The sequence below is a fragment of the Dipteris shenzhenensis genome, chromosome 19 (genome assembly GCF_047967505.1).
Source record: "Dipteris shenzhenensis isolate YYH24624 ecotype China chromosome 19, Dip_SZ_1.0, whole genome shotgun sequence".
Classification (NCBI taxonomy): Eukaryota; Viridiplantae; Streptophyta; class Polypodiopsida; order Gleicheniales; family Dipteridaceae; genus Dipteris; species Dipteris shenzhenensis.
The window spans coordinates 14860994-14888431 of NC_141614.1; the positions used below are offsets into that span (position 1 = coordinate 14860994).

A 27438-nucleotide genomic window follows, 5' to 3' on the forward strand; every position below is an offset into this window, starting at 1 on the left:
GTCCAATCATCCACATAAAATGTGTCAATCTCTGTATGGATGGGATTAAGGGCCTCCTATTTGACCAAGAAAATAAACTTGCAACGATGGCAAAACAAGCAGCAGGCGGGGGATGTACGGCCTTGTATGCACGTCCTTATAGTCTGTAAATGTGCCTTATAGGCTGTACAATGGGGGGCAGGAGGCTGGGAGGGAGGGCAGAGAGGCTAGGGAGGAGGGCAATAGGAAGGGTGGACGTGCAGGCAGAAACAAAGCAAGGAGGAGGGCGGGTGGTCGAGCAGCAGGGAGAGCAGCAAGGGTCCTACCCTGAAATTTTTGCCACATGCCACTTCTCGCTCTGTGACAACCTCATTACAGATTGTTTAGTTCTTAATATAGTTCCTGTCCTGAAATTTTTGCCACATGCCACTTCTTGCTCTGGGACACTCATTATGGATGTTGTAGTTCTTAATATAGTTCTTGCAGTAGCATCTCTCTCGGATTGTAATTTGTCTAGTCTCTTGTACCTCTTCCTTTCACTTGGCTATTTTCTCTACACAAGATCGCTTTATTTAGCAACTCTTCACACAAATGGCCTCAGGCTTCTGTAATCCCTCCCAAAGAGCACAAGCCAGAACCAAGGCACGTTTGGCAATCATGGTAGGATAACTCTTATGTGGAGGAGGAAAGACTTGTGCTGTCTTTTAGGGCCATAGTGTCTATGCAGAGAATGCTCCTAGCTAACAGTTGGAGGCCTTCAAGAATTGAGTGAGAGGACTAGAAGGTAAGGATTGCATCTTGATTTTATGTGTTTTGGTCATAATTCATAGGAGTTCACATTTTGTCCTTAAGTTCACGACAATCATTCCCCCCTTTCTGCCAATACCAAGTTTCAAGAATTTTGGTGATGTGCACGGACTCAGTGTAGGAGATGTCAATGTAAAGAGTAGGGAGAGGGAGATAATTGAGAACAATATAGGAGTAAGGATGCGGTGGAATCCCACATAAGTAAACTGTCCTATTCACTATCATATGATTGAATACAATCTGTACAAAGGGGGACATCTATGTGCAGAATTATAACTTCATCAAGGACAATGCCATGGTCTCTTCATGAGATAAGATAGGAGAGTTCGTGACTACTCTAATGCCACAGGGGGTTATTGACTTCCTATCCCATAGTGGGTTGGTGACCTGTCACAGGTGAGGTGGTGACCTGTGACCTCTTAGGTGGGTTGTTGAGCTCCAATCTTATAGGTGGGTTGGTGACCTTCTATCCCATAGGTGGGCTAGTGACTCGCGTTTTCCCCAATTGGTATTGTACACAAGTCCTCTAGATACAACTAGAAAAAATTACACCATCATCATAGCTTTGTGCTAAGACCCCTATGAATGAAAACCCTCTGCTTTGTAGATAAAAGGTAAATTAACGGGAGAGAGAGAGAGAGAGAGAGAGAGAGAGAGAGAGAGAGATTTCCTCTAAATTATGTTCTATTGTGTAGGTTTTTAGGTCAATAGATTCAGGATCTGTTGAGTTCGAAGGCAAAGTGGCAAAAGCAAAAAACAAGGTGTGTTTCTGTATCCTTGGTCACATGTCACTCTTTTTAAAGAAAGGTAGATTATTGATTACGAGTTTATCACACTTTGACTAGAGTCTGCTGAGTATTGACTTTTCAAAATTTTTAATAATGCAGGGACTTGCCATTGGAAAGAACATTGTTACAGATATGAGCATTCATACAGCCTATGTCAATGCCATACGCTCTGCTCAACGCTTTATCTATATTGAGAATCAATATTTTCTTGGATCCTCCTTTGCTTGGGCAACCAACAAGAATGCTGGTATGTCCATCTATGAGCATCTTTTGCACCTTAGCACAACGAAAGTGCACCTTTTGGTTGTTGGATAGAAAGACAGTTGTCACTGTGTGTATGTAAACCTTGTGCTTTCTTGTAAATTCTTGACAGCACAAATTTTCTCGTTGGTATGAAAGTGGGCTTGGTTCATAAATATGTTTATGCATGTTTATGCTGAGCTACTTCAACATAAAAAATGTAAAGATATTCTCTATAAGTCCTGATCTGGAAAACAGGTGAGCTGGGAATAAAATGCTTTAGAACTAATCAGACATGAATTTACTATCAAACAAATGCTAAGTGTTTATGATATTGATGAATGATCAATTAAGTCATGTAATCCCTAAAATATTCACCGTATGTTGACAGATCCTTATCTAATTAATTCATGTAGATATACATAGGGGATATTTTAATTCAAGATCCAAACATGTATGTAACTTTAATTATAAGGGTATGTGAAGTACATGTTTGCTCACATGTGCTATATGGGCTTTCAAAGAGTGAAACCCTTTGGTGCTTAGATTAGAGAAAAGTATTGTAGTATATTTTCCCTTGTTCTAAATTGTCCTTGGTTTTAGAAACTACTATTATGCTGAGCCATGATATGCTTTTTTATTGTTTTTTTTTTTTTTTCAAGAAAGAGACTTCTATTAAGAGAAAAAACCTGCGAGAGCAAGCTCAAAGCGGAATACATCATGAAACCATGAGGATAAATAAACCCCTCAAAATGAGGTAGAAAACAACCAAGGCTGAGGCTGAAAGTGCGACCTCAACCCTGTAGGAGTCTCAAAGAAGAAAGGAGAATCCTTCCATTCCTTGAAGAACGAAGCCCTCCTAGCTGAGGTTGCACGGGAGTCTCCCTGCATACTCGTCCATACGGCCATCAAAGTATGTATGGTGTCTGTCCAGATATCTGTCCAGATACTAGCCAATGTGTGTGAGGGATGAACCCGAGTTCCCTCCAATGCCTCTGTGCATCTGGCTCTCCAGATATGCCAGGCTGCTATGCTTGCCAGTATCTCCCAAGCGGTATCCACAGAGGCATGTACAGCTGCAAAAGGAAGGTGTGGTACCACATCCAAAGAACAGGACTCAACCTGATGACATCGAATCGAAATGGCCCGAGAAGAGTCATGTCTCTCATAAAAGACCTGAGGCCTAGTAAGAGAAAGCCAAGCCACTGAGCCCCATGTCATAAAGAATGGGGAGTGCACAAAGTGACTGAAAATCCTGGCTACCCCCATCCAAATCATCCTCGCTTGTCTGCAATCCCATAAGCAATGCTGAATTGTGTCTCCAAGGCAGAGAGGCAATGAGGGCAAGTAGGGTCAGCTCCGAATCTGGATCTCCAAAGGTTCACTGCAATCCCACCATGGATAGAAAGCCAAAAGAAAAGAGTGATCTTTCTATTCCTGTGGGATTTTCAGAGTCTCCTCCAGAAGCACCTCTGCAAATCTGCAGTGATATCAAATGCCTCCCAATAGGAACTTTAGAAGGTCTCCAATCTCTACTACTGAGCTGGAATCTCCTAGCATTACTAACCGTGTAGCGAAAGAAGGGGATGCTCTTCTCTCGATGCCCTACGTCAATCCACTCCCACTCTCCAGGGTCCCGCTGCAAATACCTAATGGGAACTCCCCCGTAGAGCCAAAGTCTCCAAGATCCAGTGGAGAGAAGCCGAGGGTCTGGGTCAAGGAACCACTCTAAATCTGATCCCTGCACCAAAAGACCTACAACCTTGATAGGTTGAAAGGCAGACTCAAGCAAGATGTCCTCTGTGGACCTGAACAATCTGCCACCATCATGCACATAAAAAACCAAGGCATCCCCATGTGCATCTCGAAAGGCCAAAACCTGAAGAGGAACACCCCCTCTCGTAAAAGCACCTGCCCAAGTGGAGCAAGTGAGAGGCATATCATCTATGTCTACCCAATCCACTGGAAGGGCTGCCTCAATTTGCAAGATCCTCCCTGCACTCCCTCTGAGATGTCATGTCAACTGAGATTTAGTCTCCTCTGGAAGCCTCCGGAAAGTTTTCCATGACCCCAGAGATGAGGCAGGTCCCCTCTTCCATCTGGACCATTGCATGTAGAGTGAAGCACCAAGTGGTCTGCCACGATCATCCAATATACTGTCATTCCACATGACCGGTTGCCCATTAATCTCTTCGCGAGAGGAAGGGGGAATTCTCCGAAGAGGTTCCTGAAGCTGGCCCATGCTTTCAGGATGGCAACCATGAGAGGGGACGAAGGAGACCTGAGGTGTGCTGTGGTGAAGATCCATCTAATACTGCCCATCCAGTCTCCTCTTGATGAAGGTGTGCACCTCTGTATGCTGCTAATAAAAAATGCCTTCCACGGCTCCTGCCCTGGCATAAGTCCCCACACCACCATCTTGTAGAGTAAAGCTCTGCACTGTAAATCTGGATCAATAATATTGAGACCCCCTTCCTGTGTAGGGAGGATGAGGGTGTCTCCCAAGCCACCCTAGCTAAAGCATCTGTTGTGCCATCAAGCCCACTCCAAAGAAAATTTCTGATCGGTCTCTTAAGCTGAATGATGCAATCCCTAGAACGGCACCAGCAAGAACAAACAAACCAAAGAACATGAGCTCTTCTTCACAAAGTAAAATGCACATGAAAGCATAAGTTACATAAGAAAGAACATAAAAAGCACAAGAGAAGGCACATAGAAAGCCCATAAAAGTGCCTAAAAATCGCAAGAGAAAGCCTTGAGAAAGCACATAAAATCACAATAGAAAGCATAGAAAAGCACATTAAAGTACATAATATTACAAAAGAAAGCACACATAAAGCACATGTAAGTAGAAGAAATCCTAACAGCTAGGATATATAATCCTATAAAAGCACATGAAAAGCACAAATAAAGCACATTAGAAATGCTTTAAAGCACATGTATTCATAGAACATATTTTACTAGAGAAAGAAAGAAAGAAAGAAAGTTTATTAAAGTCTTTGGAAGACCGATGGGTCTATGAGACTGTGAAAATCCTGATACAACGAGCTGTGGTAGTGGAGCTACTAAACGAGCGTCCATACCAATGCAAAATGCAAAATGCCAAAAATGCAGAATGGCAGTACTAAGTCCTAAGTACAACATAGTGATGTCGGTGGTCGACTATATATCAATCTCAGCATCATCATCAATATCATCATCATCCCCAGCAACAGCAAGATATCAGGATGGATGAGGCAGTGGAGGCATGAAGTCGGCAATAGAGTGTTGTCGGCCACTCAGAGGTGCGGTCCTGGCATGTCTCTTGGTCATAGCTCTACATCTAACCAGGGCTACTGTGACCCCCGTCGGTCGGGCTCCAACTCTAAACAAGGAGGGGATGTCTCCAAGTGTGATCTGTGTGTCGACCCTCTGTCTGAGCTGTCGGGTCACGGGTTTCGGGTGACGGTCGTGTCGAGGCCTCGTCTCGTTGGGATCCATGTGATCTAGCTGAAAGAACTCCGTGATAGAGCTCTGAGAGGGATCAACCGAGGAAGAAGTCTGCTCCTGTCTCCGTGCTTGGAGTATCCTCTTGCGGTGTCTAAGTGCCTCATGAATGAAACCTGCCAAACACCGCTGGTCTGGGTAGGAGAGGAAATGGGCTAAAATCCCATAACTATCTCTGAAGAGGCAGTGGAAACGTCCTCGGATCTCATAGTACACAGGACACCTGAAGATGAAATGCTCCTCTGTCTCAACCTCCTGTATGTCACATAGTGTGCATATGCGCCGCTCCCTGGGTAGTCGCTCTGCTCTGCCAAAAGGACTGTAGTGCGTCTAGGTGTCTCTGAAGCCCCTCTGCTGAGGAAGACAAGAGAGCCACGTCATCTGCATAGAGCAAAATCTGGATCAGCGTGCCTGCAAGAGAGCAACCTACACCCCCCTGTGTCTGCATCACTGTCTCAAGCTCGTCAATGTAGAGGCCAAACAAGATAGGCGACAAAGGACACCCTTGTTTGACCCCGATGGTACTCATGATCTCGTCTGTCCACCCGGATCCTACCCGAACTCTGCCAAAAACTCTCTCGTAAAGTGCCATGACAGCCCAAATGATCTCCTGGTCATAACCCAAGTCCTGTAGGCGCCGTATGAGGCGGGCTCTCGGGACTGTGTCAAATGCCTTGCGAAAATCCACAAAGCAACAATAAACCTTTTGCTTCCGTGATCTCACCTCCTCGATGATACATCTGAGCGTCAGAATGTGGTCCATGGTTCCATGATCATGCCGGAATCCAGCCTGTCTTGCTGCTCTAAGTCCTCGACACTCTGCAAGTATGCTAACCTCGGAGTCAAGTACTGATGCATAAATCTTGGACATGACATGTCCAATCATAATGGTCCTGTAGTTCTCCGGGCTCATGGGATCCACTGCCTTGTGGATGGGTGAGATAGTGTTAATGGTCCAAGTGTGTGGAAATCCCAAACAAACCGCTTCATTAAAAAGCTTTGCTAAGATCGGGGCTAGGAGGTTAATCCCATATGCAATGAACTCAGTACATAGTCCCTCATGATCCTTCGCTCGGCCATTATGAAGTTTCATTACAGCATCCTTTACCCCTCCTCTAGTGAAGAGGGTGCAGGATGTGGGACGAGGCATGTGTGAGAGGCTAGGGACTGGTTGATTTGGGATGTCATAAAGTGTGCGTGCATAATCAAACCAGATCTGGGTATCAGTGAGTGGCGGAGGGGACCGTCCTAGAAATCTCCGCCAGAAGTCCTTAGAGTTGTTACTAAACAAAATGTTCAGTAGCTCCTCCTCGTTTCGACGAACGAAGTCTAGTTTCTTCCTTTGTACCAGTCTACGGTATTCACGTAGCGTATCTGGTGCGCTCGGAAGACTGTTTTTGGTTTCGAATCTGAGCAATACCTTGCCTTTGGCGATGATGTTTCTCAATGCCTCTAGATTGGTTTGCGAGTATAGCTATCTTGGCTTAGTAGCAGAGCAAGAGACTCATTCCGTTAGCTAGAGAGAAATAGGCTGGCACCTTTTGGATGGCGGTCGCTTCCTACTTTACTTTTGCAACATATCATGTTTCTTCGTTAAACACATGGGTTGCTTTATAAAATCTTTTCCCTCAAGGGGATTGAAAGCTTACAGCTCGGGACTGCACCACCGAGCAACTAAAATATTTGCACCTTTGACTGTCCTAACTACCACGCAGGGCCGAAGCTGTGGTCTTAACATCGGCTTCCGTCCAGCAAAGTGTCTACCCTCTATCGACCCTCTAACCCCCACAATGGAAGAGGGCATGCCCTTTAATCACCTTTCATATGTGGCATCCGCTTGGATTCCCTCGTCACTTGCACCTTGTTCTTGAATTTCCTCAGCCATACTTATCTTGATATCCCTACCTCTACCATCATGTCAAGAGGCGTTGACTATCGTGCTTTGTGGTGCTTTCAGTCTGCAGCAGCGAGAGGCTTGTCAGCTCACTACCGCTGCCTCGGAATCTACGCACTTGGGTCCTCATTTCTTTGGCCTTTGACACTTCCCCATGCCTTCGTTACTTCCCCACGCCTTCGTTGTCCTAGTATTCCGTCTTTTGCTCTTGCCTTCTGCTTTTGCTGGTCACCTTCATCTGCTGCTTTTGCTTTATCATCTTTGCCTTCATCTTTCATCTTTTTGGAGCTACAATTTCGTCATTCCTTCTTGGCCCTGTTCACCTTCGGCCAGATAGTTCCTTTGTTGGTCTCCGTCTTCATCCTTCATCTTCTAATCCTAGTTTTCGACCTCCGTCATCAATGTCAGTACGCTCTCGTCATCATAACCCTGCGTTCAAAAAGACACCTTTCTTTAATGTTTTTGCCGCCAGTCTTCCTTTGGTCTTGCACAGTCAAGGTACACTATGTTGGTGCTTCTAGGTGTCATGCTTTATTTTGAAGGCCACATCCCTCGAAGCTCGTAGCTCCTTCATGCCAACTACCACTTGTGTTGAGTCCATGGTCTCCTTTGGTCCATCCTTGGTCCTTCGGTTTTCACTCATTGATCTTCAGCTTTGGTGTTGGCCTTTGTTGGGTTCAGCTCCTTTGGCTGGCCTCCCTTTCGCTGCATGGGTCGTCGTCCTTCTTTCTTTGTGTTGACGAACTTGATCCTCGTGCCTCAGAAGATTGTCTTGACCATCTTTGGCTTCTAGCCCTTACAAGTCCCTTTGACCAACTTCATCTTCAGGGTCTCAGAAGATGGGCTTGATCACAAACGTCTTCTAGACCTTACAAGTTATTCGAACCACCCTCGTCTTTGGGGCCTCAAAAGAGGGGCTTGATCATATATGTCTTTTGGCCCTTACAAGTCATTGTGACCACCATCCACCAGATTATTTGTAATTTTTTTTGGGGCATTTACAGGAGCTACTCCTGTTTTTATTGTATTTTCTGTTTATATGTCATAGAAGTCTCTTTATTGTAAAAGAAAAGAAACGAATATGTTGCAGGTTTTTCTAAAATCACATCCTTCTAAGCCATTGGAACAGTTTCACCGGGGTCTTCATTATCCAAGAATACACATCTAGGTTTCTTAGGGACAATTTCCTTATTTTTTTCATGAGTTTGATATGAGGTGAGTTTTATCTGGATATATCTTAGGACAGGGGAGCACCTCTGATGACAGTATTTCCTGACATACATCTGTCCTTTTGAATTTTAACTTGTTTACGCTTTTTGAATAAAAATAAATTAGATACATTGCTTGACTCTATTTAATGGTATCCATTTCTTTCAGAGATTGTGGGGAAACAGAAAAATGGTTAGAGAGTTTTTGAAAGAAGGCTTTTAGTTACTGATAATTTTGAAGCAACTTTGAATAGGTGCAAATCACCTTGTTCCTATTGAGCTTGCTTTGAAGATTGTAAGCAAGATAAAGGCAAAGGAGCGGTTTGCTGTATATGTGGTGATCCCAATGTGGCCTGAAGGTGATCCTCGCAGTAATGCTGTACAAGAAATTCTTTATTTTCAGGTATAGTCTCTTTGTATGACAGTCTCAAGGGAAAACGTGTTGCAAGTATGATAAAAGCTAGGTCTTCATTTCTATAATGTAAAGCAGGGAGGTCAATATCTGAAAAGCTGTCTGGGTAATAGTTGGTGTATGCTATTCGTGTCATGTAGCTTTCTGTTCACCTGGGATATTCATGTAATTTTATATTCTTCCAGCCTCTTGTTGAAACCTGTAGGAGCACAACCGTATATATATCATAAGATATATTTTTTTTTTCCTGATTTGTAATTCTTCCAGTTCCTTCTGTTGTTTGTGAACCTGCCTTGATAGTTGTCAGAATTGAACAAGAAGGTCTAGAAGGACAAATTTCTGTAGCCTGGATCATTATTTTATTGTATTCATTACAGGTTGCCAACCTGGCCATCTCTTTCTTCGCTTCTGCCAAAAGGTTCATCCCATTTGCTTTGTATGGGCCGATATGCTCTCCATTCATCTGTATATAGCTATGGGTGCAGCTGTTTGTGCAAGCATGTGTGTGTATCTTGCTCCAACTCACCATGAGAGTGTTTATAATGTCCTGCCATATGATGCAATGAGACTTAGATGTTTAAGTCTGAGATCCCTCTATAGACTCTATATATCTAGATCACCAAAGCTGGTAGGTTGCAAGACTAGCAGTAATCTGTAGCAGAAGGATGGTACCTAAAACTTGAGAGAGGGACTGCATTGGGACCTGGGGGGGTCCTCTACGAATCGAAAGTGCTATTATTTGCATGTAATCCCTAGAAGAAGATATGTAATCCAGATTATATGAGCAGTTGCTATATCGACTGAATCTCTGTAAGGCATCGTGGGCATTGGGGATCTGCTTAAAAACCTCTCCCAAGGTTAAGTGGTAGACCGCCATGTTGGAATAGCCAGAAGACATGGAAATCTGTCTCCTCCTGTAGGAACGCTTGAGGAATCTCCAAAAGTAGGTTTGGGAGGGAGAAGTAATGTCAAAAGCCTCCAAAATTAGATTTGGACAGGGGAGATAACGTCAAAGCTCTCCCAATATGCTCTCTTGGTAGGCAACCACCGTAAGTTCCGAATCTGTCAGTGCAGCTGAAGAGGGATTGTCTGAAGGGGGGGGGGGGTCCTAACACTTCTGGAAGTATTACCAGAGGCCTAGGGCCACTGATGTGAGAAGCAAGTAAGACATGCCGTAGGTGTCACTGATGGTGTGTAGGTGAGTGCTAGTCGATGGTGTCAACTATGTGCAAGCGTTGCAAGTGCAGAAGTGATGTGAGCAAGAAGAAGACTAACATCATAAAAGCCAACCCTCGACATGAACGGAGCAGAAGTCCAACCACATGACACAAGGTTCGTTGTATCAGGTGAAGGAGGAGGAGGGGAGGAGAACACAACGGGAAGAGATCTTAGAGAAGCGAGCAGAGATGGGAGGTAGCATAGATCATTAGAAAGCTAGATGACTGATACACCATGAGAAGATCCACACAAGGCGAGCTCTTGACTCTAGCCTCTCACTCCCTCACTCACACCTTCCGCCTCTGCTAGAATGTCCCCCCTTTCCCCGTTTCCCCCTCTTCACCTTCTCCTCATCTGCTCCCCCCGCTGGAAATCTCCTTCCCTCCTTCCTATTGGATTCTTCCTGCATCCTTAGCCGTTCCACCGTTTGTCGGCCGCTTCATCCTTGATGGCTTCTGTAACACTCCAGCCTGTTCTGAGTCAGTGAATCCCGTGCTCCATGTACTCCTGTCTATTCCATGTGCTCCTGACACTAGTTGGTTTCGAGGGTTGGTGCACCACCTATACCTCTTAACTATTGGACTGCTTCCCATGTGCACCAACAGGTACCGCCGGTGCACCTGTGCACTCTGCTAGACTGCTTCCCATGTGCACCAACAGGTGTACCCCTGTGCACCATTGTGCCAGTACTTCACTCTGATCAACTTTGACCATGGTCGGTCGAGGTTGAGGTTTGGTACTCTTTAGTCATGTATTGCTCCTATCATATCCAAGTCATGTCCAGGTCTTGTACAAGTCATGTACTGTCAATTCATGTAAGGTCATGTCCAAGTCATGTCCAAGTCATGTCAAGTCATGTACTATCAAGTCATGTCCAAGTCATGTACTGCCAAGTCATGTCCAAGCCATGTATAGTTTTCTCCAGAGTGACCAAGAGGTGAACACATGTGAACACGATGCGACTAGGTGTGACCAAGGTCTAACAACCTTGGCATGTTGCTCAGGTGACCATGATGTGACCCAGGTGTGACTCTTGGTGGGAGTCTGTGGTGATCAGAAACTCAGAGTACAACAGGGATACTACCATCAATGGGGCCCTCTGCATCAGTCCATCTCCACTCTCCAGGGTCCCATGATAAATGCTAAAGGAGGCAGCTACCATGTAACAATGAAGTTCCTGTAAATAGAGAAGGATGGGGGTCGATATAACAACAGCCCTCACTATACCCAACACCGTGATGATGTGGAAAACAAAAATATCCTCGATAATTCCCAAGCTAGTAGTTTGACGAGTCTCCAATCATCTTGAAATATATAAAGAACCATATCACCTCTAAATGATGCAAATAACCTGCATGAGAACTCCTAAAGAAAACTCCTAGCCAATGGATGCATCTCCTTGTCCTTGCCTGTGCAGTCCTCTCTAAGCAGTCCAAAGAGATGACTGTATCGCAAGCACCTCTTAAAATAGGGAGCCATTGTTAGCAGCAAGCCTCATTGGGGATATAGCACGTGAACTATTGTGGACCAATTCATGAAAAGATGAGTAGGGATTGGCTCATGAAGAAGAACTGGAGCAGAGATTCGTCCATGTAGGTGATTGGTGAGTTCATGCATGCACAAGTACGTGGCGAGAGGTGGCATGGCAACTGAGAGTAGATGGTGGTTCCAGAGGCGGGGACTCCAGAGATGGTTTCATGCACGAAAGGGTGTGGCTCTTCACGTAGTTGGTGCCTTCCCTTCTACAAAGACGATCACAATCGGCTATGGTGCTCTCTTTGTCAAGGCTTAGTGCCAATAGGAGTCTATACTGAGAAGCTGCTCATAGATTAGATAGTTTCATGCTTTGTATCGCCAACAAACTTCGTAGGGTTGAGGCTTCAATAGTCGGTTTAACTCAGTCAATAAAGATCTGTTTGTGTCGCCATTCAGGATCACTGTGTAGCGAGAGTTTTTCAATTTTGTCGTCATTTTATGTACAGAGATCCTTACATTTCATGTGTTTTATTGAGAGCTGAGTTGTGAGGGTAGTCGTATCTTAATCACTTGCTCAGATTTATAAAAGTGGTATCAGAGCAATTGGTCCTGAGAGTTGTGGTGTGCGCGAGATTGCTGACGAGGTTCTTAGCATGTGTCGAGGAGGTCTAGCTACGCTGACAACCGAATCATAGTTGTTCCTCAGAGGCTTAAAAAACCGAGAAGTAGATGTCCCAGGAAGGAAAAGATGTCACTAGACGTGCTTGCTATAGCATGTTTTTGTGTTCTTCTAAATCCCTTTAGGTCTTGGTGATGGATACATCAAAGAAGGATAAGAACAGAGAAGTTCTTGTGATATTCAATGGCAAAATTTTTGTCTTGGCAACTTGCTACTCGACTACTGTTCATGCGAAAGGGGCTATGGGGAATTGTAGCAAAATGCATCAAAAGCAGAGAAGAGTGCATGGGAGACAAAGAATGAGAAGGCTATTGGTTACATGGGACAGTTCTAGGACCCGGGTTTTTTCACCATCTTCACATGAAGGTCACGGCAGCAGAGAATTGGCAAATGCTAGAGACGTTGTTTGGAGTGCGCATGAAACACTCCAAAGCTAATCTTAAGCAAGATCTATTTGACTTACGAATGCAAGAAGACGAGACACTCGTGGTGTTTCTAAATAGGATGCCAGCCTTGATGAGGCAACTAAATGAGCTTGGAGCAAAGATCGAAGATGAAAATAAAAAGGCAATCCTACTAAAAAGTTTACCTATTGATCAGTATGGAGAAGTGGTACGTATATTGCATCTTGATGAGGAGATGGACTTTCTTGATTGTGTTGGGATGTTACTCAGTGGGGAGAAGCGCAACAATGTATTTGTCTATGATCCAAGAGTATATGTTTTGATTGACAAGAAATCTACTCGTGATGCTCGAAAAGATAGGAAGTGTCATTACTATGGTAAAAATGGCCACATTGAAAGGTTTTGTTATACCAAGAAACGTGATGAGCTACTGAAGATGGATAAGGGAAAAGAGAAGGCACTTACAGTAAATGAAAGAAAAAAGGAAGAAGTCACTATGTTGGTCAAAGCAGATCATCTAAATGATCAAGATTGGGCCTTTTAATATTTCTGAGAGATCGAGAGGGCAATGTTGACTGCCAAGAGACGGGCTCTTTGTGAGCATCTTGTGGTTGTTGAGCTCTTTGTGAGCAGAGGTTCTTTTGTGAACACTAGTGTTTTTTTAATGTATGTTTGAGCGTATGTTTTGTGGTGTAAGGCGACAAGTCTATTTAGATTGTTCTTTTCCCATTTCAACTTCTGGGGGGGAATGTTAGCAGCAAGCCTCATTGGGATATAGCACGTGAACTATTTGTGGACCAATGCATGAAAAGATGAGCAGGGATTGGCTCATGAAGAACAACTGGACGTGGACGTTGAGCAGAGATTGGTCCATGCAGGTGCTTGGTGAGTTCATGCATGCACAAGTACGTGGTGAGAGGTGCTGCGAGTAGATGGTTCTAGAGGCGGCGACTCCAAAGACGGTTTCATGCATGAAAGGGCGTGGCTCTTCACGTAGTCGGTGCCTTCCCTTCTACAAAGACAATCACAGTCGGCTATGGCACTCTCTTTGTCGAGGCTTAGTGCCTATAGGAGCCTATACTGAGTAGCTGCTCATAGATTAGATAGTTTCATGCTTTGTATTGCCAACAGACCCCGTAGGGTTGAGGATTCAATAGTCAGTTTAACTCAGTCAATAAAGATTTGTTTGTGTCGCCATTCAGGATCATTGCATAGTGAGAGTTTTTCAATTTTGTCATCATTCTATGTCCAGAGATCCTTATATTTCACGTGTTTTATTGAGAGCTGAGTTGTGAGGGTAGTCGTATCTTAATCACTTGCTCAAATTTATAACAGCCATTTCACTGTCAAAGGCCCAACGAAGCCAAGGTCAGGCTTGGAAGTAGCAGTGAGATCCACTTGCCACCAAAGATGGTTCTCACACAGCTCCACTATTGAACGCTCCAGCAATGTGCTGATTTTTTTGACGTAGATGTTTGGGCACCGAGGGTAGGGATTGAGCCAGTGGTGGCGACTGTGGTTTATTATTAGCACACGGATACAAATTACTCTCCCTCGAAACTCCAGGCAAAGTCATTGAAGTCCGGTTTCCTAGAGCAAGCTCCCACGCACAGGTGAGCCTTGTTCACCGACCTCCCATTTCCATGAGTTTGATGGTGGCGAGTTGGCGTGTGCAAGGGATTCATGACTATGCGCGCAGCCAGCCATAGTACCTGATTCTTCGTCAAGAATTGCAGCGGGCTCTGGCAGTTGACTTTCTATTGATTCATGAGCACATGTTCTCAGCAGCAGACATCACATGCTGACGTTGCCTTCTACCTGGGAGGGCCTTAGAGGATTGTCCCCAGCATTTGGCAGGAGTGGGGAGGCCTCTGGCATGGCAGTTTGGCGGTTGGGACCTTGGAACTATATGGAGATCCTGGACATATACCCCATGCCCCTGGAGTTGACCATTCAAATCTTGCAGCCCCAAAAAGGGGGCATCAGCGCGGTAGGATCCTGCACCCACCCAGTTCGGATCCTCCATTTTGCCTCCACAGGGGTGGAGAAGTGGACTCCAGAGATTTTTGACGCGATGGAGCACCAAGTATACCAGATGATGGACGAGTGGATGGGATCCAGGGCATGGATCTTTGGCTCGCTCATGGTGGTTCTGCATATTTTTAGCTTGGTTTTTCCCCAGCAAAGCCAGGGTCAAAGGCTTGGCAGTAGCAGTGATCCGCTTGCCACCAAAGACATATTCACACAACTCCACTACTGGACGCTCTAGCAGTGTGCCGACCTTTTTGGTATAGATGTTTCTTTTATGCAGTATTGGGCACGGAGGGTAGGGATTGAGCCAATGGCGGCACTGGTCCATTAGCGCATGGAGGCAAATTACTCTCCCTCTAAATTCTCAGCAAAGTTGCTGAAGTCCGATTTCCTAGAGCAAGCTCCCACGCACAGGCGAGCCTTGTTCACTGTCGTCCCATCTCTATGAGTTTGACGGTGGAGAGTTGGAATGTGCATGGGCTTCATGACCATGCAAATAGCCAGTCATAGTATCTGATTTTCCATCAAGAATTGCAGCGGGCTCTGGAAGGTAGACCAGTTGACTTTCTCTTGATTCATGAGCACATGTTCTTAGCAGTAGACATCACATGTTGATGTCGCCTTCTCCCTTGCAGAGGTTTGTGGTCCCTAGCCATTGGCAGAAGCGGAGGGGTATGAATTTCGGTATCCTAGGCGATGGCCCCAGAGGTATTTACACGGGGCGAGCTCATTCCACATGCTTGGGCAAAAGACTCACATCGGATGGGCACAGTGGGACAGTGCACTGTCCAGATCCTTTGGGGCATGGAGGTTGCTTCCCCGAGAGACAGAGGCCCGCAGATAGGCCCTCTCTCACCTCCGAGGAGTAGGTACTAGGATGCTAGAGATTGAGGCGGCGATCCCAGACTCATGGTGGGAGGGATTACGAAGACCTTGGACCCCCCAGTGCTAGTCAGGTCAGTTCTTGCGGACAAGGGCGACGCTTCGGATATGCTTCTTTTGTGAGTCTCTCGGATCCCACCAATCTCATTTTTATAGGTTGGGACTGGGAGGCTCGTTGTAGGTAGAGGTGGATCTGGAGGACCTAGAGTGGCAAAGAGTAGGGATAGTGGGCCGTTTGGGCACGATTTGGTATATTGACCCCTCCATAGCCTTATCGACCCCGGAGGGAGCAGTGTGGTGCCTATGAATTTGGGAGGGCATACCCTTATGAGACATTCAGTGGGATCCAGGAGAGTGGTTCTAGCTCACCCGCATAGGGCATTCGGACCGGGTGGAGGAGGTCTCCTTCTTTTCATATACTACTTGCATCGGGCGCCGTTCACAGCTTGAGGCAGCAGCATGGTTCCCCTCAAGGGAACGCCATTGGTTAGAGCAGGATGTCCCGAGAGAGGTCATAGCCAACTTCTGGCCTCGTCTTTGGACGATAGATTTCTTACTTTTTTTGGCTGATTGCTCACGCGTGTCTACCCATCGGCCCCTGGCTGGAGCAAATTTGGGTAGATGGCAAATGCACTGGCTGCGTGGATGGAGTTTTGGAGACGATCCCTCACTGCCTATGGGGTTGCCCAGTTGCACTGCGGATATGGATGGCGTCCTTCAGGATTGCAGCTAGCACATAGAGGATGAGCAGGGATTTCACTTGGGGGATGGCAGCCTGGATCATAGAGGGAGGACACGCCTTCACGATTGACCCTGACTCTCTGGCTTACAAGATACATGGACAGTAGGCTTGCCAGATTGAGATTCATTATGCAGTTCATCCCTCCCGCTCACGTCCACCCCTCTTCCGGAGGATGGTGCGTGGGAGACAGTTTCCAACATCATTGCCTGGAACATTTGGGTCGCTCGATGCAGTCGGGTGATGGGAGGCCAGTCGACTTCTCCGACGGCTACTCTACTAGCCATCAGGCAGGATATCATCTTCACTTTGCACGCCATTTGGGCACGAGGTACTCCACACTCAAGAGCGACCGTCGAAAGCAAGAGCGTTTTTGCCAGGCATGGCCGGCCGGAGTCTTCTACAACCATTCTGTGAAGGGTATTCGCTAGATGTATAGACCACCATCTTGGTTACTAGCTCCTGTTTCGCAATCTCTCTAGGTGGTGAGGTGGTTTTCCTTATAGCTGGCAACCTATTTCTTTTGTGTTATTTACATCAACAGCTCCTTTTAGAAGCTGTTTGAGTGGCATTTTTCAAAGCATTAATAGAATCTACCTTTTTCTAGACAAAAAAAGAGAGAGAGGCTGAGAGAGAGGGAGGGAGAGGCTAAGGGGAGCAAGAAGCAATAGGGAGCTAACTGTTTCAGTGGCCCCCAAATCTCTATTTGAGGAGTGGCATCTAAAGAACAGTAGTGTCATCTACAACAAGCTCACTATCCAGAAGCTCCTCATCCTACCTTAGGGGAAATCTCAGCTCAAAAATATTTGTTCCAGATCTCAAAAATAAGCTCCTAGCTTCAGCCATGAAAAAGTGTAAGAAACGGGGAAGAAGGCATCCTTGGCATAATGATATGGAAATCTGAAACCGCACTCTCTAACCTCTTCAATAAGCACCTGGCTATGGGATTATCTATACAAGATAGAAACCCCTCTAATCCAAGCATCTAGAAAACCAAAATGCAGTAGCGTACCCTAGCAAGAAATCACAGTCTACTCAGTCATAAGTGTTCTCAAAATCCGGGAGTAGAATGGCCAAACCGTGGCTGCCATGCATAGCCCACTTTGAAGCCTTCCAAAAGGATCAATATCACCATTGAGGAACCAACAAGGGGAAATAGAAGAGTTTGAAATTGTTATTTATGATTCGAGGGAGAGGAATAGCTACTTTAAGTAGAGAAACAAGATGAAGCATGAGACAATAATTGAGATGATGTTACAACTAGGGGTGTCCTAGGAGCAACGTTTCCACTTGTTCATTTTTTTGGAAAATATTTCTAGGCAATAAATAAATAAAAGAAATAGAATCTAATGTCAATCCCCCAGTCTGGAGTGTCCTCATCACTAATCCCGAAAGCCATTGGATTTGTTCCAATTAATATGAGCCCCTGCTGCAGCAAATCCAATGTTGTCTGAGGTGAGTGTCTATGGTGTGGCATCCAAAAAAACAGCCGTATTATCTGCCAACTCACTATCCAATAGCTCATCCCAATTGAAAGCTATTTGCTGTAGCGGATTGAAGCGCAGTTTCTTGAGACTTGCGGACAGTGCGACAAAGATATCCAGAGATACACGCCAAATCTTTCTCTAAGATCTAAAGAAAAGTTGTAGATAGCCATCCTGCTCGTTGTGAGCTGCTGCTCCTCCCCGTTCCCCTGCTGCTCCCCCTCCCTCAGCCCTTCTCTCTCCCCCCTCAGCCTGTCCCTAGCCCCTCCCTGCTGCTTCCCCCCCTCCCCCCCTGCTGCTCCGCCCCCTCCCCCTGCCTGTCCCTCCCTCCCTCCCTCTGTTCCCTGCTTCCGCCCCCTCCCCCTTGCTGTCCCGCCCCCTCTCCCTGCCTCCTTCCCCTCCCCCCTGCTGCTCCGCTCCCTCTCCCTGCCTCCGCCCCTCCCCCCTGCTGCTCCCCTCTGCCCCCTGCTGTCCCGCCCCCTCTCCCTGCTGCTCCGTCCCCTCCCCCCTTGCTCCGCCCCCTCTCCCTGCTGCTCCCCCTCTCCCCCTGCCTCCGCCCCTTCCCCCCTGCTGCTCCGCTCCCTCTCCCTGCTGTCCCGCCCCCTCTCCTGCTGTCCCGCCCCCTCCCCTGCTGTCCCGCCCCCTCTCCTGCTGTCCCGCCCCCTCCCCTGCTGTCCCGCCCCCTCCCTGCTTGCTCTCCCGCCCCCTCTCCTCCTCTCACTCCTCCCTTTCTTCTCCTCTCCCTTCCCCTCCCTCCTTGCCCCTCTCCCCTCTCACCTTAGCCCCTCTCCTCCTTCCCTCCCCTTCCCCCCTGCTTCCTCCTAGCCTCCTTTCCCCTCCCTTGCCCCTCGCAGTTTCTTTTGGAACGGAAGGAGCCTTTTTTCCTGTTCGAGTCGGCCTCCTCACCTTGATTGGCGATGGATTCCCCGTCAGCCAATCCTACTCCATCTCCACCGGCCGCGAAAACTATCACATTCTCTAAAGACGAGTTGCAGCAGCTCAGGAAGGATGTAGAGATTGAGTGCTCTACCACTTTGTTAGCACGCATCTTCGGGTCTCACCCTTCCAGATCCCAAGCCAGAGACTGGATGCTTGCGGCTCTCCCCCCAGACCTCGCTCCTCGATTGGTAGATGTTCGCCTTCTGGGACGAGGTTTCTTCCAGGTTGTTTTTGACACTCCAGAAGCTGCGAGCACTGTGCTCAAGGCCGAGCTTTTACACCTGGGACACAGGAAGATCTTCTTTGAAGCCTTTCACCTTGGTTTCGACCCAGTTGAGGCAGATAAGAATTTCTTTTCGCTCTTCATCAGGTTCCCCGGGCTTCCCCAGGTCTACTATCGACTTCTTTCTGTTATTGGGGAGCATTTTGGCGTAGTTGCTGAGATCCCACCCCTCCCTGGGTTGCCATTGACTGCAGCAGAGGCAACCAAGGCTGATGGGGTTCCTAGAGTTAGGGTCCTTTGCAAGGATCCTAACCTCGAGATGGACCATGTCATGATACAGCGCCCGGATGGTTCCTTTTTTCGCCAGAGAGTGGAGATTTCAGGCAGGCAGGACCAGTGCAGGATTTGCAGGACCTCGGGACACTTTGCCAGGGATTGTCCCAGAAAGAAGAAAAGGCCTAAGAAGACCTCTGGTACAGCTACCGCCTCAGGGCATCGACAGGGGGGACAGGGGGGGAGATTAGACCCGGCACTTGCCCCTCGACCTCGACAGAGGGGTGGTACAGGTCCAGCTCCTGCTCCTCTTTCTTCACGTGGCGGTCCTGCTCAGTCAGGTGGTGGTACAGGTCCAGTACCTATTCCTCGGCCTCACCAGGGGGGTGGTACAGGTCCTGCTCCTCGACCCCCACCTCCCTCAGGCACACGTGACGCTTTACAGTGGGTTCCAGTACGTGTGCAGGTCCCTCCTTCAGTTCACGAGGGTACCTTAGTAGACTCTGCTTCACCTCGAGCTGTCCTTCCTGTCTCACCTTGCACAGTCCGAGACGCTGAAGCTTCGACCTCCTCCCCAGTTGCAGCTTCTTCCTTAGATCCAGCACTGCCAGATGTTCCTCTTGAGGACGGAGAGATTTCCGCGGCTGGGCAGACACCGGGTAGAGAGCCTTCCTCACTCCCTCCCTTGGACAGGGGGAAGGGGATAGCTTACACTGTTGATCCTCTTCCCTCACAAGGGATCCTTCGTACTCCGGTGTCTGGATTGCTCCACAGGAACTCATTTTCAGCCTTGGCAGAGAGTTCAGATTTCCCAGAGGAGGAGTTTGTTCCCGCTACTTTTGGGGAGCCAGTGGTTGGATTTCCTATTGACAGGGCTTCTTCTTCAGGTGCCAGGATTCTTTCCCCTATTGACTTTCCTCCACTGGGTTCCTTCCCTCCATCCAGGAGGTCTTCCCCTGTTGAGGGGTTTGTTTCCGCCACTAGGTCGGGTAAGGTGTTCCACTCTACATCCTCCCGTCGATGAGGATTATCAGTTGGAACATACAGGGCCTAGGTGGCGTCCCACATCGCCGCCGCAGACAGCTGATCCGGGATCAGCTTCATCCAGGTGTTACTGGTGGTCCCATTGATATATTATTTATTCAAGAGCACAAGCTGGATTATAGAGATTGTGCCAAGTCAGGCAAGTTGCTCTCAGGACATACTTTTTGGTCGCCTGCATTGGGCACTAGGGGAGGCACTTCTATTTCAGTTTCGCAGTCGGTTCTCCCCTTAGTTGTTGGGCACGGAGTCATTATCCCCTCTAGAGCTCAGTGGATTATTCTCTTGATTGGAGGGCGTAAGGTTGGCTTCCTCAACCTATATGCCTCCAACATTAGAGGGGAACGTGTCCTTATGTGGAAGACTTTGCTCTCCTGGGCCCCCATTGTGGATTCTTGGGTGATTGGAGGTGACTTTAACATGGTCGAGTTACCTTCAGACAAAAAAGGGGGTAGAGAAGGCGGACTTCACTCTTTGGAGAGAGCAGCTTGGGATGCCTTCCTTTTCCGTTTCTGTGGCAGAGATACTTGGTGTGATGATGCCTTTCTTATTCAGCCACAGTCCCTCCTGTTCTCTTGGTCGAACAGGAGGCAACAGATGCCTATTCATGCACGCATTGACAGATTTTATGTAGATGACTGGGCACTTGACAGAGGGGGATCGGTATGCATTGCTGCAGGGGTTTCCACCTCAGACCATTTCCCTGTTGTTTTGGCTATCTCAGAGCCTCACTTGAGAGGCCGATCAGCCAGCATCAGGATCCCAGATGCCTTTTACACAGAGGAGGACCTTACAGAGGCAGCCCTACGGGTATGGTTTGCTCATGTCCAGGGAGGGCAGCCACATCCTTCACATTTAGCCGCTGCCCTCTCTGGTATTAGCGACTTTTACTGCTCAGTTGCTTCTACCAGGAGACGAGATATTCTCAGACGTGAGATTGGTGTTCGCCAGCAGTTAGCAGCTTTGCAGAGGGAAGAGCAGAAACGGCCTTCAGATGCTTGGATTCAGGAGCGCCTTGCTGCAGCGAGGGCTCACTTGCAGTTATTGCTTGATCAGAGAGCAGAGTATGCCTTTCATGCACGGGAGTCCTTCTGGATTCAGATGGGTGGTAGAGTCAATAAACACTTCTTCTCTACTCTTGGCCCTAGACATAGTAGAGAGAGTGTATCTCAGCTTATTGACTCACATGGGGTTTTACAGACAGAGCCAGATGACGTCTTACGCATAGCTTCAGATTTCTATGCCACCCTCCTTATTGCTGATCCTGAGACACACGATATAGAGGATGCTAGACAGGCTATTTGGCAGAGTATCCCAGTGTTGGTGAATCCGGATTTGCATGTTCTACTTGACGCACCTTTCACCAACACAGAGTTCAGGACTGCACTTTCAGCCCTTCACAAGGGCAAGTGCCCAGGTTTAGATGGCCTCACTCCGTCTTTTTTCATTGCATTTTGGGATATGATTGGAGACTATATTACTTCAGCCATGCAGGCCATTTGGGACTCTGGCGAGATGCCTGAATCGCTTACAGAGGGCCTCATCCACCTTATCCCAAAAGGAGGTAGCAGAAATTTATTGTCCCAGTGGAGGCCTATCACACTTCTGGGGACTTGTTACAAGATTCTGGCCAAGGCTATCAGCCTCCGATTGCAGCCACTTCTCCCTGATCTTATCCACGACACTCAGACGGGATTTGTGCATGGCAGAAGTATTTTTGATAACATTTTTTCTTTCTGGGAAGCTTCAGAGTGGGCCGTGCAGAGTGGCCAGAATCTTGCCATTCTACTGTTGGATTTTGAAAAAGCTTATGACAGAGTAGATTGGAGTTTTTTGGAGGGCACCCTACTACGCTTTGGATTCACTGATGCTTGGATCAGAGGTGTTTCCTCTTTGTACAGATCAGCCCATAGCCAGGTACTTATTGGTGGGGTAAGGGGTGAGAGATTTCAGATTTCGAGATCAGTCCGTCAGGGATGCCCCCTTGCTCCTTTCCTTTTTTTATTCGTGGCCGAAGCTATGAGCATCTATGTTAGATCTCAAGCTGACATCTTTGGGCTGAGACTTACTATCAGAAGAGAAGAGGAGCTGCTTGACAGTGAGTTGGCTGATGACACAGCGATTTATTTGGATGCCTCTCCACAGACATTGACTTCTTTCAGGACAGCATTGGATTTATTTTGCTTGGCGGCAGGGGCGCAGATAAATTGGCATAAATCCAATGGCTTTTGGATCAGTGATGAGGACACTCCAGTTTGGGGACTTGACATAGGGTTCACTTGGGTTCAGAGGGGTGTGCCTATCAGGTATTTGGGCTGCCAGGTCGGCTTGGGTATTTCTACCACGTAGCAGTTTGCTCCCGTGTTGGAGAGCATCAGAAGGAAGCTTCTCTTTTGGAGCTCAGCCAAGCTGGATCTTGCCTCTAGAGTTGTGGTGGTCAACCAGGTCCTCTTGGCCACGGCCTGGTTTATTTGTTCATGTTGGTGCCGTTCTAGGGACTGCATCATTCAGCTCAGAAGACCGATCAGGAACTTTCTCTGGAGTGGGCTTGATGGCACAGCAGATGCCTTAGCCAGGGTGGCTTGGGAGACCCTCATCCTCCCTACACAGGATGGGGGTCTCAATATTATTGATCCAGATTTACAGTGCAGAGCCTTACTTTGCAAGATAGTGGTGCGAGGACTTATGCCAGGACAGGAACCGTGGAAGGACTTTTTTATCAGCAGCATACAGAGGTGCACACCTTCCTCAGGAGGAGACTGGATGAGCAGTGTTAGATGGATTTTCACCTCAGCACACCTCAGATCACCTTCATCCCCTCTCATGGTTGCCATTCTGAAAGCTTGGGCTAGTTTCAGAAGCTCTCTTCGGAGGATTCCTCCTTCCTCCCGGGAAGAGATTGATAGGCAGCCCATCATGTGGAACGACAGTATTTTAGATGATCGTGGCAGACCACTGGGTGCCTCACTCTACATGCAGTGGGCCAGGTGGGAGAGGGGACCTGCTTCTTCTTTGGGATCTTGGAAAGCCTTCCGTAGGCTTCCAGAGGAAACCAAGTCAGGGTTGATAGGACATCTCAGAGGGAGTGCAGGGAGGATCTTGCAGATTGAGTCAGCCCTTCCAGAGGCTTGGATAGACACAGATGATATGCCTCTCACTACCTCCACTTGGGCAGGTACTTTCTCGAGAGGCGGGGTTCCACTTCAGGTCTTAGCCTTCCGAGGTGCACAGGAGGATGCTTTGGTTTTCAGTGTCCAGGATGGTGGCAGATTGCTCAGATCTACAGATGATATATTGCTTGAGTCTGCTTTTCAGCCTATCAGGGTTGTAGGCCTTTTGATGCAGGGATCAGATTCAGAGTGGTTCTTAGACCCTGACCCCCAGTTACTCTCCACCGGGTCTTGGAGACTTTGGCTCTATGGAGGAGTTCCCATCAGGTATTTACAGTGGGACCCCGGAGAGTGGGAGTGGATTGACGCGGGGCATCGAGAGAAGACCATCCCCTTCTTTCGTTACACGGTCAGTAATGCCAGGAGATTTCAGCTCAGTAGTAGAGGTTGGAGACCCTCCAGAGTTCCTCATTGGGAGACTTTTGGTATTACTGCGGATCAGCAGAGGTACTTCTGGAGGAGGCTCTGGAAATCCCACAGGAATAGAAAGATCACTATCTTCTTTTGGCTTTCTATTCATGGAGGGATTGCAGTGAACCTTTGGAGGTCCAGATTCGGAGCCGACCCTACTTGCCCTCGTTGCCTTTCTGCTTCGGAGTCTATTCAGCATTGCTTATGGGATTGCAGACAGGCGAGATTGATTTGGATGGGGATAGCCAGGATCTTCAGTCACTTTGCCCATTCCCCACTCTTTATGACTTGGGGCTCAGTGGCTTGGCTTTCTCTTACAGGACCTCAGGTTTTCTATGAGGGACTTGACTCCTCCCGGGCCATTTCAGTTCGACATCATCGGGTTGAGCTCTGCTCGTTGGATGTGGTTACACACCGTCCTTTTACAGCTGTACATGCCTCTGTGGATACTTCTTGGGAGATTATAGCGAGCATAGCAGCCTGGCATATCTGGAGATCCAGATGCACAGAGGCTATGGAGGGTACTCAGGTTCATCCCTCGCACACATTGGCTAGTATCTGGACAGACATCGTACACACTCTGATGGCCGTATGGACGGGTATGCAGGGGGACTCCCGTGCAGCCTCAGCTAGGAGGGCTTCTTTCTTCAGGGAATGGAAGGATTCTCCTTTCTTCTCTGAATCTACTACAGGGTTGAGATGGCACTTTCAGCCTCAGCCTTGGTTTCTTTCCACCTCACTCTGAGGGGGTTTTTTATTATCCTCATGATTTCATGATGTATTCCGCTTTGAGCTTGCTCTCGCGGGTTTTTGTTCTTACTTAATAGAAGTCTTTTTCATGGAAAAAAAAAAAAAATAGCTCATCCTCCTGCCTCAACGGAAGACTCAGTCCTATAATATCAGCTTGATCTCTAAGGTAATAGCTCATAGCTTCGGCCACAAATAAAAGAGAAAGGGGGCTAAAGGGCATCCCTGATGGACCGATCTGGTAATCTGAAACTTGTCTCCCCCGACTCCACCAATGAAAACCAGGCTATGGGCTGATCTGTAGAGAGCTAACACCCCTCTGATCCATGCATCTGTGAATCCAAAGCGAGCGATGGTACCCTCTAGAAAGCCCCAGTCTACTCTGTCATAAGCTTTCTCAAAGTCCAAGAGTAGAATGGAAAGCCTATGGCCATTATGCATAGCCCAGTCAGAAGCCTCCCAAAATGAGAAGATGTTATCGAAGATGCTCCTGCCATGCAGAAATCCCGTGTGCGTATCATGTATAAGATCTGGAAGAAAGGGTTGCAGACGTAGGCTAACTGCTTTTGCTAAGATTTTGTACAAAGTACCCAACAAAGTGATCGGTCTCCATTGAGACACTAAATTCCTGCAACCCCCTTTTGGGATAAGACGAATGAGGCCCTCTGTGAGTGAGTCTGGCATCTCACCCGAGTCCCAAATGCCGCGTAGGGCTGAGGTAATGTGATCCCAATCTGATCCCAAAATGAAATAAAGAAAGAGGGTGTAAGCCCATCTGAAACAGGGCACTTGCCCTTGTGAAGGGCCGAGAGGGCAGTCCTAAACTCTATGTTGGTGAATGGTGCATCAAGTGAGACTATATATCTCCAGTCACCAACATAGGTAAGTGCTGCTAAATAACAACTAGAGCATCATCTCTGGCGTGTGTGTCAGGATCTGCTGTAAGAAGGGAAGCATAGAAATTTGTGGCTACCTGCAAGACAGCATCTGGATGTGCGTGTAAAACTCCGTCTGAGTCAACAAGCTGTGAAATGCTCTCCTTACTATGTCTGGGGCCAAGGGTAGAGAAGAACTGCTTTTGACCTTACCTCCCGCCGTCTGAGTCCAAAATGAATCTCTGGCATGAAAGGCATACTCTGTTCTCTGATCTAACAATGACTGCTGCTGAGCCCTTGCTGCAGTAAGGCGCTCCTGAACCCAAGCATTTGTAGGCCTCTTCTGCTTTTCGCTCTGAAGAGCAACCAACTGCTGGTGGATACCTATCTTTTTCCTGAGGATCTCGCCTCTTCTGATACGTGATTTCATTAGTCGACTCAAGAATTTGAACTCGCATTGTGCTTTATATGATCGTTTCTTGAACAGCCAGTTGCTAGTCAGATTCATCCATGGGCTGAATCATGAAGAGATCTATACTAAGACTGAGGATCTTGCCTCTCCTGATACGAGCAACTGAGAGGGCTAATATCTGATAAAAGTTGCTAATATTTGAGAGGACTGCAGCTATTTCTGACGGGGAAAGCTACCCATCGTGCATGTGAGATACCCAAGTCCGCAACACTGCCTCTGTGAGGCCCTCCTCTGTGTAGAAGGCATATGGAATTTTGATACTGGCAGAGCGACTCCTCGCATGAGGATCTGAAACAAACAGAACAACTGGAAAATGATCTGAAGTGGACACCCTAGGTGTACTGCATACTGTCCCACCTCTATCCAGAGCCCAATCATGCACATTATATCTGTCAATCCGTGCATGGATAGGCCTCTGCAACCTCCTATTCGACTAAGAAAACAGGAGTGATTGCGGCTAATTGTAGAAAGCATTATCATGCCAAGCATCTCTGCCACAAGAAGACATCCCAGGCTACTCTCTCTAGGGAACGGATGCTATCTTCTCTTTTGTCTGTGGACATTTTAACCATGTTGAAGTCACTCCCAATGATCCAAGACTTTGCAATGCAAGACCAAGAAAGCAACTCCTTCCATAGAAGGACACGGTTCCCTGTTGAATTGGGGGCATAGAGGTTTAAGAAACCAATCTTATGCCCACCAATCAAAAGAATGATCCACTGAGCTCTAGAGGGAACTATGATCCCATGTCCAATCACCAAGGGTGGCATCGAAGAAGAAATAGAAATGCAAGTACCTCCCCTGGTGCCCAAGGCGGGGGACCAAAAAGTATGGCCTGACATCTGAACTGTTGATAGACAAGCTGTTTACCATTCATAAGCTCAATCCCTTGGAGACTTCCCTCTTGGATTTGGCTTTTAAGGAGCCAACCAAGAGCAACTGCTACTATAGCAAATAGGAGAGGAGCCAAGGGAAGGATCACTCAACTTCCCATTGCCATAAACCTTAGCTGAAGCATTGGTGACACAAAGGAAGGACCCAGCCCCACGTCTTGTAAAGATATCCCATTCTAATCTATCATATGCCTTATCAAAAGAAAGCATATATCCTGTCTAGTTTCTTTAGCATACTCACACCCTTCCCAAATGTTAATTAGTTTACTTTGTAATCTAAGAGCAAGAGCTTTAGAAAAAATCTTATAAGGGCCAACTAGTTCCCAAAAAGACTTATAAAAGGCCTCTCCAGATAGGGTAGATCTGATTTTGAAAACAGGGTATGATACTCTCAGTGGCAAGGAACAAGGGGTTCTTCAGCAGTTGGGGTGTCAAAAAATTCAAAAGGGCACAATTTTTACACTTTTGGACATTCCAATGGGTTTTGATGTCACAATGAAGCAAAGGTGGGATTGGGTCTTAGACAGATTTCAGAAAATTTTGGATAAGTGGAGAAGCTTCCAAACAAACTTGGCTGGAAGGAGATTGGTACACAACCATTGTCTCTACCCCATAGCTATATTTTATCTTTCTTGCTGGTCTCCATCTAAAGCAGGACTTGACAGAT

General features: G+C 47.3%; 1 protein-coding gene across 2 annotated transcripts in view; it reads left to right on the top strand.

Annotated features, from left to right (window-relative positions):
- The window catches only part of LOC147890138 (phospholipase D beta 2-like), a 124507-nt gene that overhangs the window by 36479 nt on the left and 60590 nt on the right, over positions 1-27438 (top strand). For both annotated transcript variants that reach the window (XM_087390179.1, XM_087390180.1), the window contains exons 5-7: positions 1482-1547; positions 1674-1821; positions 8657-8805. In XM_087390179.1, the coding sequence (XP_087246305.1) occupies positions 1482-1547; positions 1674-1821; positions 8657-8805 (363 nt within the window). The remainder of the gene's footprint in view (positions 1-1481; positions 1548-1673; positions 1822-8656; positions 8806-27438) is intronic.